The sequence below is a fragment of the Haemorhous mexicanus genome, chromosome 17 (genome assembly GCF_027477595.1).
Source record: "Haemorhous mexicanus isolate bHaeMex1 chromosome 17, bHaeMex1.pri, whole genome shotgun sequence".
NCBI lineage: Eukaryota > Metazoa > Chordata > Aves > Passeriformes > Fringillidae > Haemorhous > Haemorhous mexicanus.
This window is the reverse complement of record NC_082357.1, coordinates 10,186,473-10,206,910: the sequence shown is the minus strand read 5'-3', so window position 1 is coordinate 10,206,910 and position 20,438 is coordinate 10,186,473. Positions and strand designations below refer to the sequence as shown.

General features: G+C 38.5%; 1 protein-coding gene across 3 annotated transcripts in view; it reads right to left on the bottom strand.

The window, feature by feature from the left end:
• The window catches only part of TRRAP (transformation/transcription domain associated protein), a 77,074-nt gene that overhangs the window by 20,551 nt on the left and 36,085 nt on the right, over window positions 1-20,438 (bottom strand). For all 3 annotated transcript variants that reach the window (XM_059862001.1, XM_059862003.1, XM_059862002.1), the window contains 21 exons: window positions 19,975-20,133; window positions 19,753-19,887; window positions 19,470-19,580; window positions 18,482-18,628; window positions 17,958-18,171; window positions 17,149-17,274; window positions 15,353-15,499; window positions 13,981-14,183; window positions 13,177-13,298; window positions 12,106-12,319; window positions 11,165-11,344; window positions 10,675-10,821; window positions 9,929-10,048; window positions 9,350-9,637; window positions 8,658-8,795; window positions 8,164-8,276; window positions 7,517-7,652; window positions 4,996-5,187; window positions 2,928-3,123; window positions 2,015-2,280; window positions 1,213-1,313 (listed from right to left, as the gene is read on the bottom strand). In XM_059862001.1, coding sequence (XP_059717984.1) covers window positions 1,213-1,313; window positions 2,015-2,280; window positions 2,928-3,123; window positions 4,996-5,187; window positions 7,517-7,652; window positions 8,164-8,276; window positions 8,658-8,795; window positions 9,350-9,637; window positions 9,929-10,048; window positions 10,675-10,821; window positions 11,165-11,344; window positions 12,106-12,319; window positions 13,177-13,298; window positions 13,981-14,183; window positions 15,353-15,499; window positions 17,149-17,274; window positions 17,958-18,171; window positions 18,482-18,628; window positions 19,470-19,580; window positions 19,753-19,887; window positions 19,975-20,133 — 3,455 coding nt within the window. The remainder of the gene's footprint in view (window positions 1-1,212; window positions 1,314-2,014; window positions 2,281-2,927; window positions 3,124-4,995; window positions 5,188-7,516; window positions 7,653-8,163; window positions 8,277-8,657; window positions 8,796-9,349; window positions 9,638-9,928; window positions 10,049-10,674; window positions 10,822-11,164; window positions 11,345-12,105; window positions 12,320-13,176; window positions 13,299-13,980; window positions 14,184-15,352; window positions 15,500-17,148; window positions 17,275-17,957; window positions 18,172-18,481; window positions 18,629-19,469; window positions 19,581-19,752; window positions 19,888-19,974; window positions 20,134-20,438) is intronic.

The window sequence follows — 20,438 nt, the reverse complement described above, 5'->3', positions numbered from 1 at the left end:
CTACTGAGGCATAACTCTAAAAAGGAAAACAGCTTTGTCTGTCATGTGTTAGTTTTTGTGCTACATTAATGCCCTTGCTTTCAGAAGCTCCCTGCACCCTGGATGAAGGTTTAAAGAGAACCAACCCAGCAGAAGCCTGATGGATGACTTTGTATTACTACTGCTCCTTTGTAAAAAAGGGACTTCTCTGTCCATTTTCCTTTCTCCCACCCTACAATCCATCACTCCTGACACCTGAGGTGGCTTTTTTTAAATGGTTTCTATCACCTTGCCCAGCCAATGGGCAGCACAGGAGGATGCAGGAGCAGAGGTGACCTTTAACTTCAGTTTCGTTGACACACAGGCAATCAATCAGCAGTCCCATTTTCAGGTTCAACACTGCCACTGGTCCTAATTGAAACCTTCCTAAATTCCTGACCTCAGCTGCAGTGCTAAAAAATGCTTGTGTGGTTTTTGGTACTGTAAGTACATCAGAACCATGTTTTTAAACAGAAACCTTTATCCATTTTATCCTGAAGGAACAGAGACAATTCTCTGCAAGAATTTTTAAAAATTTAACAATATGGGGAAGGCACACTTTCTTCTCTTTACATCTCAACTACAATTAAGCCAGTGACCATATAAAAGCCCACTGTACTTTCCATCCAAGTAATTGCATTCTGCCTATTTAAAATTCTCCCTTGTATCCACAGAAGAAGATATTTATCATTTCCTGACTTGAATTGCTATGTGGGGTTGCAGTGTACAGCTTGAGACCTGATGGATTTCATTCTGTAAGTGGCCACAATGCAGTGGTAAAGGAATTATTCCACCCACATGTAACACATAACAAAACTGTCATTAAATCCCATGCCCACTAAGTGCTCTTGAAATCTGAAGGGGTCTTTCTGGCATCGCCAAACAAAATTTGACTGATGAGATATTTATTTTTTGAATTAAAGAGAGATCTTCCTCAGAACAGTACAATGCCTGTCAGTGCAAAGCAAAACCATTACTACTTCTATCCTACAAGGCTTCAATATAGGACCAATCATTACATCTCCAAAGTGCAAAGGAACTCTCACAGATACTTTTACTTCCTTACACAGCAGTGAGAAATTTTTGGCTGGTATAAAGACATGGAATGGCTTTTCTGCTCAAATACTGTGTTGAATACTTCAGCTGCATTTTTTTCAGATGTGTGTTAGTGCCTCTTGCAGCCAGCATACTCACTTGTTAATCTGTGCCAAGAACATTCCCTTTAAAGCATAAAACTCTGCAGTCATCTCCTTGGTGAAGTACTTCAGATTGGTTGATTCAATAACTTCAAGACCCTGTTAAATAAGCCTTTGTGAGAAAAGTCTTTTAAAAGAGAAGGCTTTGTTAAATGAAAGTGCTATAAAACAACAGCCAAAATATTCTCTTGAAATTTAAATAGCATGACTTTCAAATATTTCATTTTTATTTTAAAAAATACAGACTGACAATTTTAAGTTTTCACTGGCCTACGCAAAGCAAATACTACAGACAACATTGAGCAGGTTATCTTCCCACCTTGTTGATGTTATACTTATGTTATATTACAAGGTTCATTTGCTGGTCAACCACGTGGCAGTGGGTTTTGCCTAAAATCACACTTTTTCCTTTCCAATACACACAATTTTACTTCAGTTTGACAGCACCCATCACTCACGAGTCAGACACTCAGTGTTGCTGTTTCCCATTACAAATAATGCCATTTTCAAAGTCTTTCCATTTATCCATCTTGTAAGATTTGAATAAACGTACTTCCACTTTACTTCTAGGTCAGCTAATTTTTAATATATTCACAGTATCCAGTTCACAGAGGACATTAACTGCTTTGGACTGCCAGCATGACTCCAAACAACACTCCCTGCAGGGTATAACATGGCCAAGGCAACTCAGCCCCTGCTCTGGATACAGGCAGCTTGCTTAGATCAATGCATCTGATGGCTCGTGGTGTTAGAGGACCCATCGAGTCCCAACAGCAGCTCCAGGAACAAAGCTGCCCTACCTGCATGCACTCATTTTTGCCCATGACTCCAGCCAGCTGCAGGTAGCACTTGACCTGCTGCCGGATCTTCTGGAAGCAGTCCACGATGGGCACGGTGGGGATGGTGTGGATGCGGCTCAGGATGTCCAGGGCCACGTTGACCAGCCCCTGCTTGCGCGCGATCTTCCCGTACTGGATGATGGCCGAGGCCGAGGCGTGGACGCCCAGCATGGCGTTGTTGGAGCTGGGGTCGTGCTGGGAGCTGTTCTCATAGGCAGTCACAATGGCTGGGAAGGCAAGGTGAAATGTTTGGCACACAGGGAGCGGCACCTTACGTAGCAACACACGTGACTTAAGATGAGGATGACTTAAGATAATCAAACATTTCAATGAAAATTGAATAAAAACTACAATTCACCAAAATCAAGCCACCAAGAACTTATGTGTTTGTAGCATTCACATTCTCTGAAAAATCCCCTCGCCCAGGGTTTTTCTCCTGGGAAGCTGAGAAGCCTCAGAAAAAGGAAAACAATTCTTATCTCATTTGCTTCGCCTGTGTTGTGCTCATGTGGAATGTGTTTGGAGATTGTTTACCCACAGGTGATTGTTCCATTGCATTCTGCTGGGAGTTGTTTTCACTCTTTGGCCAATCAGGGCCAAGCTGTGTTGGGACTCTGGAAAGAGTCACGAGTTTTCTTTATTATCCTTTTAGCATTCTGTAAGTATCCTTTCTGTATACTTTAGTATAGTATAGTATAGTATAGTATAGTATTTTTAATATAATATAGTATCATAAAATAATAAATTAGCCTTCTGAGAACATGGAGTCAGATTCACCATTCCTCCCTGCCACGGGGATCCCTGCAAACATAAATACAACAAATGTTGTCTGAAAAATTCTATGATGAATGCATGCTGGACCAGGCAGACTTACCCTGGTAATGATGCTGTCTCCACATGAAAATGCTGCTCCAGTGGGATAAATCATCTGACACAATAGGTAACCTGTTCCTCCAAGTCTTGACAACAGTCTTCATATCATGTAAGCTGTTGTTCCTCCCCAGATTAGTTGGTTGCAATCCTGCGTTTATTTGGGCTGCTTCCTGAAGTTCAATTATTTGCTGTGCTGCCTAGAAAACATAATCAATATAAATAAGGAACAAACAGAAGATGGCAGCAGTCTCGAACCCACTAAAGGCAGAAGACAGTTTGTTAAAACTTCAACCACCTGAAGAAAAGGCCCACAAACTTTAATGGAATTTAATTACCTGTAGTACAATAAAGACAGTGTAGTATTCTCTAAGCTACCACTTGGCAGATAACAGTTGTATTCACTGTTAATCAACCAAATGAGATAACTATTTGAGAATAAAAAAAAGGCAGTCCAAATTTATAGAGTGAAATCTCTTGAAACAAAATAAATTAAAGTAATATTTTCCTACAATCATCTCAGTATCAGCTCTCACAATAGCTTAACCTTCATCCTACACCCATTCATCACATAAATTTAATTTTCTCATGGGTATTTAATCACATACTATCTGATATTTAAAAAAAAAGTAATTACTGCAGTGCAAATTCAAGGCTGCATTTGTACCTCTGTCAGTCACTGACTAATTTATCATTTCTTCACGAGGGATATATACATATTAGATTGTTGTAAAACTTGTTTTAATTGATATCTGAAAGCAGCTAAATATTTTATTTAGCAATATTAATCTTTTCCTGCTGCAGATGCTGCCATTCTTAAGCAGGGGAGGGGGGCAATTTGAAATATGGGTGAAATCTTAGCAGGAAGGAATTACATTCATTGGGAAGCCATCTAATGGTATTGTGTGAGCTCACAAATTGTACCTATTTACTAGATAACTTCTTCTGAATATGGAGAAAACTTCCATATTCATTCACTTTATCTGATGCATCAATTTATATTATAAAATTTCAAAGGCATGAGCTGCTGTGTGAGCTCTACCCACAGGAGCAATCATTCTATAGAGGTCTCTTTGTATATGGTGTAGATTGGTTATGAATCACATAGAGTGAACCTACTGATCTTAAACAGAATCACAGAGGCCTCTGCATCAAAGAGAACTCAAAGCAAAGTCCTCTGCACTTCCACAGGCAGGGCTCAGTGTCACATCTCTGAGCAATGGCCCATCAAGAAATCATCCCTGTTATAAAAACTGAGCTATTCCACAATTTCTCCCCTGGAGATAAAAGGCTCCCTCCACAGGAACAAGAGCTTTGTCAGGTATATATTTATGGGGTATCTAAACAGGGACAAAGCCTAAATGTCAAATGAAAGGCATGTTTTGCCTAAATCCCACACTACCAAGCCCAGCACGATCCTGCCTCAGCCCCACTTCCACACTGGTTCCACACAGATCAGAGGAGACAAGGTTCATTTTCAAGAATCTTCTGAAAGTAACTCTAGGCCAAATCAAAAATTTTAAAGATGGATTTAGGCATCTACTTCTGTTTGATTATACTTGTCAATAAAGCATCTACTTTCAAAAATTCTTCTCTTGCAGTTGAAAATTAATTATTTACATGATTAAATCCAAGAGAAAACAATGGGGTGTTGACATTTTATACATTTCAAAAGGAAACAGAAATCCATTTTTGTTATGGTAAAATGTGTGTGAGAGTTTCAAAGGACACAGCCATTCGTTTTTCACCATGTAAAACATGTTATTTCATTTCATTGAATAGTTAAACTACATATTCCATATAATCACAATTGTGCCAGGTGCTTCCCAAAAATATTTCTGGAGATCTGAAAAAAGGTGGGTTTAATCACTAACAAGCTCTTCCTGATAAGCAACAAGTACTGTGAAGAAACAGAAACACACATTCTGCAACTTTGAACAAAAATACCACGATGCAAAAACTATCAGCACTATATGTATATAATAAACACTAAAATATTTCACACTTGCAGCTACTGAAAGTTCTGAGACCTGCTGCTGGAGGACAACTGGAGGTAAGAGCTCTGTTGTTACCTGGAGCAGGGGGGTGTGGACGTGGGACACGACGTGGGGCAGGCGCCGCCACTCGCGGATGGCCAGGCTGCTCGCCATCTCCACCAGGCGCTCGATGAAGTTCAGCTGCTGCTCCTCGGGGTGGCAGATGGCCAGGTACCCCCTGTACATGTTCACCTTCCAGGCCATCTCCTTTGGACAACTCAGCTCCACCTGGTCATGGAATAGGAATAACATCCAGTAAAGATCATTCCTACTCAAACAGTTGATTTTTTTTTAAGCTTTCTTACAGCTTTGATGTTTTAAAAATAATCTCATTTCTTAAAAACATTTGATTGAAGTATTAACATTTAGGTCACCAGAAGAGTTTCAGCTCTCCTAAAGTTACTGGCAAGGGCAGGCTAGCAAATGAATTGCCAATTCAGCACAAGAGAAGTGCCCATGCCCAAGCTGCTGCTGGGGTATTTTTACACTGACAACTGTAATGCATCTCAGAGAGCTGAGCCAGCCCAAAGCAGCCCTGGCCCAGGAGCAAGAAGCTCACAGCAAACAATTCACCCTGCACAAAGTCAGGAGATGCTTCTCAGCAGATAACACACGCTTTGTCTGAAATGCTTCAGGGGCTCCAGAACATGTAATGGCAACTTCTCATCTAAAAGGATCCTGTGCCTATCTGTCCCACATCATGCAGCATTGTACTCCCTGTCTGCTCTAGGGCATTGCTAAGGTTATGAAAATAAACAGCTGAATTTTTTCAAGTAATGAAAACCAACTTCTCATTTAAGTTAAAGTAATTCCTGAGCACAGGTGCAAAGTCAGGTAACAGTGCTAAAATAATTTATAAAATAATTTTAAACCATTTCCTCGGAATTCTGGAACAGTAGAAATATGGCAACTAAACCCAGCAAAGCATTTGAATTGTGCAGCACCTAAATTCTGTGAGCACTTTACAGCAAACTTGCACTGAGCCAGTGCTCACCAGCTGACACTGCAGGCCTTTAATCTACAACTTTCTCACCTCTTTTTCCTCCACTTTACAACAAGCTCTTTATGGTTTGATGTGCAACACAGAAATCCCCCTGCATTATCCTCCTGCTGATAAACTGTATGGTGACCATTACAATTGTTATTCCTGTTATCCTTAACTGACTTTTACGCCTGAGCCAGCAAAGAGAAAGTGCCAGGTAGCATCCTTACACTTACACAGTGAAAACAATCTCCTTCTTTATTATGTTATCTACTGGATCATTAAACACAATGGCAGTGTGAGCAAATGGAAACGAGTCTTGGGTCCTATCAAAGGCTACTTGCTGTTTTAATAGCTCAACTTTAATGGGTAGATTATTAAAAATCTTTCACAAAGATTTACGAAAACTGATAGATATTTGCCATTGTCTCTAGCCTCTCCTGTGAATCAACCATGGAACTTGACAAAAAACAGCCACATTAAAGAATATCAATAAATTGGAGTAGTGAGGTACAGCAGCACAGAATCAATTATTCTTTCAGATCCCAATATTTATGCAAACGTGTGCTGACACTTCTACAAGAACCTGAGTAGAGTCACAAAGGCTCCATTTATGGCTTCAGCAACATCTTCTCCTCAGTCATAAAATAAATGTCTCATTACTGAAAATACCTCTTTTAATACAACTGCAGCTGCAGCATATCAGCACTTACTCAGGGTTGTCACTTCCACTCAACTTGCAATTGTCCAAAACCAGAAGCTGTCAGATATGATCTATTTCATTCTCTTCAAGCCCAAGGCTTGTAATATTCTGGACAATATAGTTCTTATTTTAGGCTTTAAAGGTTTCTCAAATATTTCTATACTTAGGCTCTGAAGGTGCATATTTAAATAGGACACAGAATACTAAGTGTTATAAGAACAAAAGAAATTAATTAAAATGTAAATAGTACCCATAAGACAGTTTTTGTTGCATGTGCAGTTTGCTGCTTAGACATTTGGCTTCGCATTGTATTCTAAATATATACTTCACCCTTTCATTGCAAATTCTGGCATTTTAGCAGAGTAATTTCAGTATTGCCCCACTGTATACAATAGTGCATTAAAGATCTGCAATCTCGTTTCCACCTGTGATTTAATACAGTATTCTCACTTTTTAGATTTCAGTTTTACCTCTGGTAATTGTTTCTATATTAACTCACCAGATGAACAACTCTACCTACCATGAACAGAGAACATATTTCCTTAAAATTAAAACAAAAAAGAAAAAAACAACCTAAGAAAAACCAAATCAAAACACAAACCCCCCCACCCCGTGTTTTCCATCTTCTTTATATTAGTGACACCATATTCAACACTTAAAAAAAAATTCCAGACAATCAATTGGCAACTCCAAAAGAAGTCTGCCATTGGCCCCAACAAGTTCAAGATGTCCATGCAGCCTGGCAGTTTACAGCAGCCTCAAGAATAACCACCAGCTTATTCTCATGGGATGGTTCCTAAAACAGTCACAATGAAGATACCCAAGGCAGGATGAAGAAAAACTAATCATGAGCACAAAAAGCCCTCACTCACCTGCACCAGAGCCTCCTTCATGGCAATCCAGTTTGAGACCCTCCACGCACACTTCAGCACCAGGTAAGGATTTATGTGACCTTTGGACTGACCATATTCTGTCAAAGGCTCCCACTGGTTCAACTCTTTTGAGCAACTAAGAAAATCAAATGCAGTGTCAATTTTGTTACCTAAAAAACCCCAAAAACTTCAATAAAAGTGACAACAAATGTTTGTGTATCAGAATATTATCTGTGTATTTGTTTGTCTACAGACAGCTTTGCAAGCACTGCAGAAGTTTTATCCAGATGGGAAGACTTTTTTTTCATTTATTTATTATCAGTTATAATACAAAAATCTGTGAACAGGGAAGAGCTGCATTTTGTGTCTCCCAGAACAACCATTTTAAATAGGAAAAACAAATTTTAGCTCCAGTCTGTTTCCACCAATAGCAAATTACATTTTTACAGCAATTCAGGCATATCACTTCTGAGGCTCTGTTAAGGGAATACAAAATAGCTTTTTTTATTCCCTTAAGTTTTCCCTGTATCTGAGCTAAGTCCTGAGGTAAGTTTACTCTCATAACTAATGCTTTAAACCAAGAGCAGGGTATTTTGCTTCTATTGCAAGGTAAAAATACTTGTTCCACATCAGCTTCCAAGTCTTACCGAATCCAGTGGTCTTCCCAGAGCTGGTACTCAGGGAAGATGGAAGGGGAAGCATTGCTCCTTTCATGCTCTTTTTTAGCCTTCTCCATTGCTTTTTCATAAGTTTCTTGTGCCTAAAAAAGATCCAACAATTCCAGGTTTCCATCTGCTATGTACACAATAACTCAATACTCTTTTATTTTTAAGAACAAGTGATAAGAAAGCCTTCATAGACTTGAAAAAAATAGTCAAGTGTGTTAAATTCATTCCTGAATATAGCTATTATTTGACAGCTTGACAAATATCATGAAAATCTGATGGGTGTGCACAAAAGTTTCACCTTACCTCAGTATTAAAAGGCCTCAAACTCCTACTGTAGACAGCAGAGAAGCCATGGCACTTTCCATTTTCGAAGACTGAACTTAATAATTAATATTCAGAGGTTTTTCCTGCTGACCAGAATATTTATCCTGACAGTAGAACTACTCAGATAATTTCTAAAATCAAGACTGTACCTGTTCAAAAAAGCCATGCTGTTCATAGGCAATGGCTGTTGCTGTCTCTGGGAATTTGCAGCGTTTCTGCCACAGCCCAGCCCACATATCCTCCTCTTGTAACAAAGAGTAGAGCTCAGCAAGGGAATCCAGGATTTCCTGCAAGGTTAAGAACACATATTTCTCCACAGTTAAGCTCTCTTTATAAAGCATAGTAGGTAGCAAACCCCATGTTCTACAATGAGGCAAGCTGAGAGACATAGAAATAGAGAAGGGCTTATAAAACTTATTAAAACTCTCTTTAAAACTCTACAAGGCAAGAAATTAGTAAGACCCATGTACTGAAAACAACACTGCATGACAAAAACATCCTAAGGCTTGTACACTGACTCTTGCCTGTCTTCCCTAACACAACTGATCAAATCATAAAAAACCAACAAAAATTTTCAACAAGTCAATAATACAATAGGACAAGAGGAAACAGCTTCAAGTTGCACCAGGGGAGGTCTAGATTTGTTATGAAAAATGTCTTTACTGAAAAGGCTGTAAAGCACTGGAACAGGCTGCCCAGGATAATGTTAGAGCCACTGTCCTTGGAGGTATTTAAAATACATGCAAAATGTGACACTGGGGACACGGTTTAGTGGAGGACTTGTCAGTGTTAGATTTTTCTCTTCATATTTCACAAGGTATTTCAATAAATATAACACTACCTGTTGAGGAGGAGTTATGCTTTCCTGCTCATAAAATTCTGTTGTCTGTTTAGGCTTAATCTGCAGACTGAGTCCTTTTTCAAAGGCTTGATGTTCCAGCATGAGTGTAGAACGAAACCAGAGGTTGTGAGTTTTCCCCAAGTACTTCAGGACACAAGGTCTGATGGGAATGGGAGGAACACACTGTGACATTGCTTCCACAAAGCAGTTCAGGGCACTTGGCTGGCAATCCCGCTGCACCTGATGGCTTCCACTGCACAAGAAAGGGCTTATTTCACCTGCTAGAGCCTAGAAGAAAAAACATCATATTATCTGTCTATTCAGATTCTTCAATTAGATAAACCAGATTTAACATCTCTTTAGATGAGTACAACCCTTCAATGAGTACATTTCTCTTTGTAAAATGAAAGGCCCTATTTCTCTCAAAAGATGTATTGATACAGGTACACAGCATTCAACAGGCTGAGAATGGCAAGTATCTCAAAGCTAGTGAACAAAGTCACCACACAAACACATTTTCCTGGAACAGCAGTCATTCACAAAGAAGAATCTACAAATGGAGGGGAGAGAGGTTCTCACATGTTGCTGTCTGTCAGACAAGATTTTCCAAAGTCGTGAAAATAGCTGTATCCAAGTCTTCTCTGCCAAAGGTGTAGAAATGTGACATAACTGAACAAAGGCACTCAGCAATGCTCCCGTCTGGAAACAGACAGATGTACAGAAATAGGAAAATACAATTAATCCTGTGGCAAAACAGTTCAGTTATACAGTTGTTTCAGTAGTAATACTAATGTCTTTTAAACAAAAATTTAATCCTATTTTCATGTTGATCAAGACTCTGATTCATTACTGCAACCATCAAAAAAAAAAGAATGAAAAAGGGAAGATGTTGATCATTTTGGTAATAGGAATAATCAGGTTAATTGGATAGAGCTGTTGCTAGTGTGGAGTAATTTAAACATAGCTTTCAGCTAAATTATTTTCTCAGAAATTATTTAATCATAAGATGCTGATACACATTTTTGCTCCTATACCCTGTATTTGTCATCACTAGTTTCTGAAGTGAATTGTTAAAATACACTTACAGTGAAGGAGGATGACATTTAATTTTGTAGGAAAGGGAAACAGTAATACCAGCAATGAAGTGAAGGCTTAAGAATTTTTTACCACAGGCAAATAAGAAACTACAGATTATAAGAGATGTCTACACAAGGTAACTCAGTTAAAAAAAAAGAAGTCTGAGAGAGAAAAAGAAAAAAAAACAGATTTAGATCAGTGTGAAGTTTTAGGATTAAAGTGATTTGTCACCAACAACCTGCACCCACCTTCACTTCCCGAAGGGAGTCGAGGAATTTGTCGTGCCGGTTGGTCAGCATGTGCAGCTGGTTGCCAATGTCCTTCTCTGAGAGTTCCTTTGTTTTGGGAGTGCTGGTCTGATCTCCTGGAGCCAATTCAATGTCTATTTCAACATCCTACACAGAAATTAACAACACAGTAGGTAAAAATAGGCATTTTCTGTGTACTTTTGCTTATTTTCCACAATAGAAAACACCTTTCTGATCTATTTATTTCAGGCTTCACTGTTTCTGCTCCTTCTTCAGGTTCAGACCTGTAATTGCCTAGAGTGCTGAAGTAAAGGCTAAACGAATGAATGGGAGTTCTGAGAGACCCACGCATGCTTAAACCACAGGAGACATGAACAATCTGCACACATCATCTTCATCACTCATTCTCCAAAGGTATCTGGTGAGAGACTAGGAAGAGCTGAATTCCATCCCAAAGACTGCTTTCTCCACACTATTTTCCATCAGTTACCTCCTCTTTGGATTCGCTGTTCTCCCTCTCCCGAGGCTCTTGCTTGACGTGAGTGACCATGGCAAAGGCTGCCCTGTCGTGGCTGTCAGCCAGGTTGATGACATTGGTGATGGAGGGCAGCATGGCCCCCTGGCAGCTGGTGCCAATCGTGGTGTTCCTCTCACACACTGCCAACAGCAGCTACCATGTGGAGAAGTAACAAGAGTTTCTGAACATACATTTGACTGCAGAACTTCAAAGAAAACATCACGATGGTTTAATATTTCAAGACAGGATAAAAGTTGCAATAGTAAGTTTAAGGCCTACTTATCACCTTTATTAATAGACTCTCCGAGGCCTAAAGGCTGTATTTTGTACTTCTTAACACATGTATTAATTGTCCTCAATCTGCTAAAATAAATACAGATTCTGTTACCCTAAAATGGACGTTCACAGACACCTTACATTTATGCTTTAATATGCAAATTGTTAAAATAAAAGGTTTTGTCCCATTTTATTTTAAATAACCCAGGCAAAGATGCAATTTCATTTCAATGCAATCCCACCTAACAGCTGTCATACTGTTAGGAAACATTCCAGCTTTAACAGTTTTCTTGAAATCTTCTCCTATAACAATTCTTGGGGTTTTTTCCATAGTCATTATCAATTATAAGAGATTGCTTTCCTTAAGTATTACCTGGTCATTAAGCTTATGGCAAAGTAAATAGATTTTAAACATTTCTATTCGAGCCACTTTCCAAGCATCAGCATTTCACTGTTTAGCCACTGTATGTATTTTTAAGCACCACAGGAGCTGAGGCAGCAGACTTGGTATTTTCAGCTTTGATACAGACAATACACTCCACAAAACACACACCACACAATGCTTTTACACACAACAAGGCAAAATAAGGAATGAAACATGCATCTAATTGCATTTCTGATACAAGTAGTTTCCCTACCTCAATGCACTGCTTTATCCAGAAGTGATTTCCCATTGCTTCCCAGTTCTGGGAGCAGGTCACATACAGCAAGCGCTCATAGACGCGGCGTTTCATGGAATTGTCAAAGACCTCAAAGAATTTGGCTCGGATGAGTGGCTGGGCACAGCGCAAACCAGAGAGAAAGGCTGGCTCCAGTTTAGCTGTAAGTTCACTCCCAGAAAGATTCTCATCCCTAAAATGAATAAAGATGAAATAACAGAGCCATTAGAAAGAGAAGACTCCTAGGTTTTGTATAAAGGACTAAAAACCCCAAGAGATGACATTCTGTAAAACCACACATGTGACAAACATCCAGGTGCAGGTTTTGGGAGAAACAGCAAGGAAAACTTTGCTGCTTGTTGTAAAACTGCCCAGAACTACCAGAAATACTCTTTCAGGATAAAATCTTACCATAATTGTGAAATACTGAGCTACACCTGTATCCTGTTTGAAATGGCAAATGATATTGATTGATAAAACTTTCTGAGCACTGTGTGCACACAAAAGTTTTACACAGTGAACCAGCAGTGTACAGCAGCAAAGTGACTGCAAAATAATGTGAAGTAGCAGCATCCCATTGAACACTTGGTATTTGTTAATAAGGTGACTATTATAATATTTTAATTATTTCATTGTGATTCAAATCTTCAAGTCTACCTAGCAAAAGTAACTCTCCCAAAAGTGTAATTTACAATTTAGCTTCAAGAAAAAATAATCTTTATATCCTATGAATGTGAAGAGATAGATCTTAGCTGTAACCACAGTGTTGAGAATACAGTCAGTTACAAGGATGCCTTGGGAAAGGAAGAAATTGGGGTGGATGTATTTCATCAGTGCCAAAAGTAAAAATCCTTACTAAGGACCTCCTGTTTTCAAACTGCATTCCATAAATATGCACCATGGTCTCAGTAAAGTGAATTGATTTTGCATTTTAAAGAAAAAAAAATCCCTTAATTCAGACCTGAAAGGATTGATGATATGTTATAGAGTTCATATATGGTACAAATTATGAAGCAATAAGCTTCATAAACGATTAATTGCTATAATTACCTATAGACATAGTTAACAAGGTCTAAGAACTGAGCATTTAATTCAAGGTCTTCTGGAAAACGCTTTTCAATGTAAGTCATCATTTTCACCAGTAAAATGGACTTCTCCCGGAGAGTAGGTGTCTGTGGTAAAAGAACACATGATTAATTTGGTCAATTCATCTTAAAACATGCAGAGAACTAGCACATTCAAATTAAAACTCAGCCATTCTTTACAGGACTCTGCTTCTAAAGTACTGAAAAAGAGCTTGGTAGGTCAGAATTCTTAAAAATAAAAATAACTCAAGCACTTATCCTCCTAATATATACCGGAGAATTTCAGAATTGTGACTAAAAATAACTTTAAGTTGTTCAGGGATTAAAAAATTCTGATGTATATTATAAAAAAGTGAAGGTCCTTTTGTACAGCACTAGGCTGTAAAGAGCTCAACTCTTAACAAAAATATGGCAGACTGAGGAGGCCACAAAATGTTAAAGATTAACACAATTTATACCAGCATTAGTCATCTTCCTCCTGAAGAATCTTTCTATCCAGGTTAATGTGAAGTATATTTTAAAACTTGAAAGGAAGTTCTCCACAAAGCAGCATTTGAGATCAAACACCAAATATAAGCCTATAAAATGCCAAGTATCTATAGCTGCAGCTATTTTCACAGGGAATGAAAATAGTTCAAACACCATCAAGGGCGTCTAAACATATATAACAGATCATTACAAACCTCATTGTCAAAACTGATGAATTATATTGGCTAACCATAGTTATTTAGTATTTGAGAGCAATAATGACTTCATCTACTCAATTTACCTGATTAGCTGCCATTGGGGAATTGTTCTTCACCCACTCCTCCACTATTTTTACCACTGCACGAAGAATTTTGGCATCAGTGGATTTTTCAATGAGAGATGTTAGAATAGCTTGTATAAAATTTTTCCTCATTTCCATGCTCATCACAGCCAGGCGAGTTTTCACAAGATCCAGACTCAGCATTACCAGTTCACTTGTACCTGCTATGGATGCAAAAAAAAGGGTTAGAGTTGTGTATTCACCTATGAACCACCTAGGAAAAAAATTTCCAGATAAGATGCTGTAATTTTAAAAATATCAGCATCATCTATTGCCTGGCAATACATCCCCAGAGATAGTGTGTTCAGAATTACTACTTTACATTGCTACAGAACTAAGGCACAACCCAAGGCCAGTTTGAATGGGCCTTTAGCAACTGTCTGGTGGAAGGTGCCCTTGCCCATGGCAAGGGGTTGGAATTAGATGATCTTTAAGGTTCCCTCTAACCCAAATTATTCTATGATTCTGTGACTTCCTTCAAAACCAAATCCATTCAAAATTCTAAAGGCAAGCCTGTTTTTTTCCTTTCTGCAGATCTTTAGTAGAAGGTATTACAGACCCCTAATAGTGAAAAACTACAATTAACTTTGTAAAAGAAATTGTCCGTGATGCAGCTAATTCCGTAATTCTGTTCAGCTAATTTCCTGACTTGCTTATCAATGAAGTTTAATAATTTTCCAATTGTTTCTCAGTGTTAATAAAATTTACAAGGTTCTCATTTACCTAATTAAAGTATGGGCTGGAAATCTAACAGCAACAATCCTTTCAAAGTGTTTACTTCAGTAGCTTATTCATTAGTAAATTACAGGGCCCTTTACCAGCACTGAATTTTCTTCTACAAGCACATCTGATTTTTTCTAATTCATTTGACATCAGAATTATACTGACTGAAAGAGATGCTATTTTAAGATTAAAAGCTAAAGTATCAGGTTCAACAAGTTAATTCAAACACAGTTGTTCCAATATTATAAAATATGGAAAAAAAGTGAAAGCACAGAGCAATCAAAAAAATTCAGCCCCTCTCCCCTCAACACTGCAAAGCCTTGAAGAATTTCAGCACTTCTATTTACACTGCAGCTCAACAAATGTTTCACTAACCCTTCACTGAAAAGGCTGGGCTAATACTGAAATTCATATATTAAGCAGGTAACTGGATCTCATAAGTGCATTTTTAGCTCTCAATACTTCAGTAGCACTACTCACTAAGGCTGAACTATTTTTCAACAAGTTATAATGCACACAAACCCCGCAAAGTCCTTTGAATCCCTTTAGGATGAAGATATTTTAATATTGCCAACACTTCTAATCATTAACAGACTGTACAAGGTAATACCTGTGTTTGCTTCTGCTGCTCCTGCTGTTGCCTGTGGGTTCAGGTGTTCCCTGACCATCTTCTGCAGGGACCTCATGAAAACCGAGATCAGCCTGTCAATATAGCTGGGGTTGTTGCTGCATGCAGATTTCAGAATCATCAGAGTCCCTAGAGATAAAAACAAGGCTTCAGGAATTAAAACTTCTCTTGGACATGACCTGAGTAAGGTACAGATGCCCTGAAAGAAGGATGGGACTACCCAGGTTACAAACATTAGAAATCTGGAGAGATTTGGAGAAAATTTTCAGTTTCCACTTCAGTCCTTATAGCAAGTCTAAAAGGTTACTTTTGCTCTAATCAAAATATTTCGAAGTTTTGTATACAAAGTGTGTGATGAACAGCAAAGGGAAAAAGGGAGGACAGGAAGAAAGGCATTGAGAACAAATATTTCCCCAAGACATTAAAAAATGTAACTACTCCTGATGTTGCACATTTATTTTAGTAGCAAAAGTAGAAAAACTTTTAAATTAGTAGGCACAGGTTTAATAATTAAGAAACTATAACTTGGGCTTTCTAACCTAGAAACTTTATAAAGCTTAACAAATCAGTTTCTGTGGATTGAAGACGTTAACTCAAGTTGACTACTTCACCCTTAAAAAAAACAAGCACACACATCCTGTAAAATTTTACGTACTTAAAAAAAAACTACTGCAACTTTCTAATTCAATCTATCTACACAACATATCAACAGAAGCATGCTCTGGTCATTGAATGGCTCCTGCCAAAGTTTTGATTTCTTTTTCTGATCAGATGGGCACAAAATTTGGCCCACAAAGCTCAGCCTCTGAGCCACAGAACTACTACAAAATGCACCTCCTGACAGCTTGATTGTGGTGCTGCTTTTAAGGGAGCTCTGGACAAAATGTAAGAAACATCTTTCATGGTTAGTTTGATGTAAAGTACCTCCTGACATCTGACAAATAGGCAATTCCCAAGGTAAAATTACAGCCATCTACACAGCTCACAGAACAGAACATTGAAGGACATTTGCCATTTAAATCAGCAGGTTTTCCAACATTGTACAATTTCAGGTCTGTATTACCAACACAACCAGTTCTGGGCCAAACTCTATTATCCCTATATATCTCTGTCATTCTATTATGTAGCTGAGTTGTATAGCAGCTCAGTAAGTACAAAAAAACAAGACAAGAAAAACATTTCAGCTCTTCAGAATGGTCAATGCTAAAAATTCAGATTTTGTCACTCAAAAAAATTAGTATTTTTGTAATTTCTTGATTACTGACAGTTCAAGATCGATAAATACATAAATCTTAATACACAACCTAAACCAGCTAATAAATGAGACTTAAAAAAATTAAAAAGAAAGGCAGGAACACATAAGACTCTACACAGATTCCTTGAACTGTTCTGTTCTATCTCAGAGGACTTGCAGGATTTGGCTTTTTTCCATGTAAGAAGGTGCCAGGAACTTTTACTTCTATTTTTTGCCTAATATCAATATTGCACCTTTTCCCTATGCACTTTGAATACAAAAGGCTTCCACCTAGCAGATCTACAGCTCCCTACCACCAAAAATTGCTCCCAAGACACTTCAGGGAGCAGACAGAACACAATGAACCCCCCTCCATCCCCTCTCTTCACAGACATTACATCCAAGCTCATCTCTCAAGTGGCTTGAAATGCTTACCACAGCTTCCTCTGCATCAGACCAGATTTATGGAAAAGGAAACTTGTGACAAAGACATGACTCATTCAGGGGCATTCCCACAGAGCTGCCAGGGGTGTGGGACACCTACCAAAGAGCTGGGAAGGGTTGGCATTGGTGGCTTTTTCATAATTAGTCAGTCCTTCATAAATAACCTTCCCAACTGCAGCATAAAGGCACTCCAGCTCTTCGTACTTGGAAGCTACACTTGAGGTACCTGCAGAGTTCAGAGGTGTGTTTAGTTTTGGTAACATTACCCACAGAACTGGCAAAGAACAGTTACACTGTGAATGTACAGTCACTGAAACATCACTGGAGTCTTACACTGTCAACAATGTAAGGTGACACAAGCAGATCCCTCATTTATATAAAGCTCTTTATACCAGTATGTCTTTGATAATAGTGTACCACTTCTTCTGAGTAACTCAATTTGATGAGCAGTCTTACATTACTGATTTACTTTTTTCCAAGAAAATATTATCTAAATTAGCTTCTATTAAGACACAGCATATTACTTATTGCCTTTCTTTTTTACACTTTATCTCCCTTGTTTCAGCAAAACAGCAAACTTAATAACTAAAAAATTGCACTTCTGAAGCTGAAAAATTCTAATTGCAAAAATACATTAAATTTATAGCATGCATTTCTTGAACTAAAGTTATGACAGCCACAGGTTATTAAGTTTTTATGTCAATGGATAATGATGCATTCCACATGATTACTTCTTTCAGCTTTTCCTTTTTTAATCAGAGGTTGAAAGTGCAAGCTAAAATGGACCATTAAATGCAGGAATCATAAAACAGAATATTAGCACATTCCAAAGAGTGCCTTCATCCCACCCCTCAACCACTTAAGTTGTGCAGCAATAAAGGATAAAAGGAGGAAGAAAACAGCACTCACTTGGTTCTGTGGGGAAAATTCCCATCAAGCGAGACAGCAAACTGTGGACAGCTCTCAAAACCTTGGTGTTCCCACAGGTCATACAGGCTGCTACCCCTCTTTGCAGGGGCTTGAAGCTGCTCAGGATAGCAGGGGGCTGCAGCACAGTCAGCAGGAAGCTTAAGACCTCTAAGCCAGTGCAAATGTTGGCAAAGTTGGCCTGATTGGGCTGCTCCTAAAGAGAAAGCATACAAAAAGGCAGTGAGTAAGGGTAAACAAGAATTACACAGATTACTAAACTCAGATCAAATCTGTTAAAACCGACTAAGAAAAAATCCCCAAAAATAAATAAACCACACCAACCAGTCAGTACTGCAGCTCTACAAATTATAACCACTGCTGCAACTCACACACTTAACAACTTCGTTATTTCACTACAAAGAAAAGATTAGTACTGTAAAAATCTATATCCAGATATGACTGGTATTCAATCATCCCACATGCCAGGGAAACCTAAAGACCTACAGGACTAGAATGTTACCTACCACAGTCATGAGCAGCTTATCAAACCACTGCAACTTCAGTTCTGACTTGGGCCACATGTCTGGCCTTAAAGCTGTTTTCAGAAGGTTGACACAGCGACGAGACAGCAACTCCCCAGGGGATCCAGCAGTGTTGGAGTTGTCATTGACCTAGCAATTAATCAGAGTTAACAAAATGACACCCTTTTGGAACCAAGCCATTAATTTATTATTCATTCCTTGCAAGCATGTAATTTCTTATTTCTGAAATGGATAAGCTTAAGTAGTTTTATCAGTACAGTCACACAGCATCTAATGCATAAAAAGCTGACAACTAATAATAAACACCAGAACTAGTGTCTAAATTGCTTGCTAATTAACCCAAATCACCCATCAAAGGTGTACTTAAACAAAAGTTTCATGCTATCCTTTATTACTACAACTCTGAACATACTCAAGATGGTTAATCTTTACTGTTTGCAAGGTATCCATAAACATGTGCAGTTCTTTACTCAATTCATCTTTATACTTAAGAGCACATCTATTTTGTGCAACAGACTGTGGGATATAAAATCCCATGCTACTTACCAGCTGAGTCTGCTGCAGGAGCAGAAGCCATAAAATTTGTCTGCCTGGAGGTACACCCAGATAATTTTTCCCATTCTAGAAAAGTTAATTCCCTCCAAATTTTGTGAAAAACTTTAGCTCTACATGCTGCAGCAAAGTAATTCCATGTATAGGATTTTGAAAATAAAACTTCAATCATTACCCCTAGACACAGTCATTCCCTATAAAACTCTAAATATTTTGGGATAAAGTATTCTTGACATTTAACCTAGGCAACAGAACAAGCATACATTGCAGCATCACCCAAATATGTAAATTAATCATGAAAACAAAGCAGAGAAACATTAGAATAATCCAAGCCTAAAAGGACCTGTGTGAAAAGAGGGCTTTATGGGTTTGGCTGCTCCTCCACAGTGGTATCTGCATATCAGAATAACCACAGTACCTGGCAAGCAATTCTAATCAGGAAATTCACAACAGTGTCTGTGTGCTGCTTGTCAATGGGCTTGGCAAGGAGGGCATCAGCTCCTGGCAAGGACTGGCTCCGTCCAAACACCTGCATGCACACAAAACACAAAAGCCATCAGCCAGACTGAAGGAGGAAAACAGCAAGAACAGATTTAAAACACTTGCTAAAGTTAAAACCTTCAGTTTAGGGCGTTTCAAGTCATATGGAAAAAACAATTACACTACTTAGAGTCTCTGAACAAATCCTGATTTTCTCTTACAGCACTTATTGCTCCTGTAGCTGTCCTGAATCGTTTTACTTCTTGGCCAGAATCCACAGACAGTCCTCTTTTAACAGCAGATGAGGCAGAACTTGCTCCTTCTCCACTTGCACTTGAGTCCATATCTGAATCTGGCTGAAATATCAGCAATGTGCATGTTAAAAGAAAGTACATTAAACTGTGGAACAGTTCAATCTTTACCCATTTATTTCGATTTCCTACCTGCTGGTCTTTGATTCTTTGCAATTCCCATTTAATAACAACTTCAGCAAGATCCACAGCTAATTTTCTCTGCTCTATTGTAACACTGGGAGTGAAGCCCAGTCTCTGCATGGCACTAACCATATGCTGAACCAAGTGATGTCTCACAGGATAATAAACCTGAAAAAATGGTTTCACAGAAATGTTAGTCATTAACCACTAACATTCTACACAAAACCTACAAAGTTGAAATAAAGCAAAATTGTAAAACAGTCATCAATCCCAAAGTTTGCTAAACCTGTACCACTTCAAATTTTACAGTATGGAAAATTAACTGGTGCATTGAAAGTAGTATTTTTGCTACAACTTTCAGTAGTGACTACTGATTCCATGCACTCAAATGAACACATTCTTTTTAAGACACATGGCTTCTCAAGGACCAATCATACCAATTTTTTTCCAAGCCTTTTACAGAGCTTCAACTC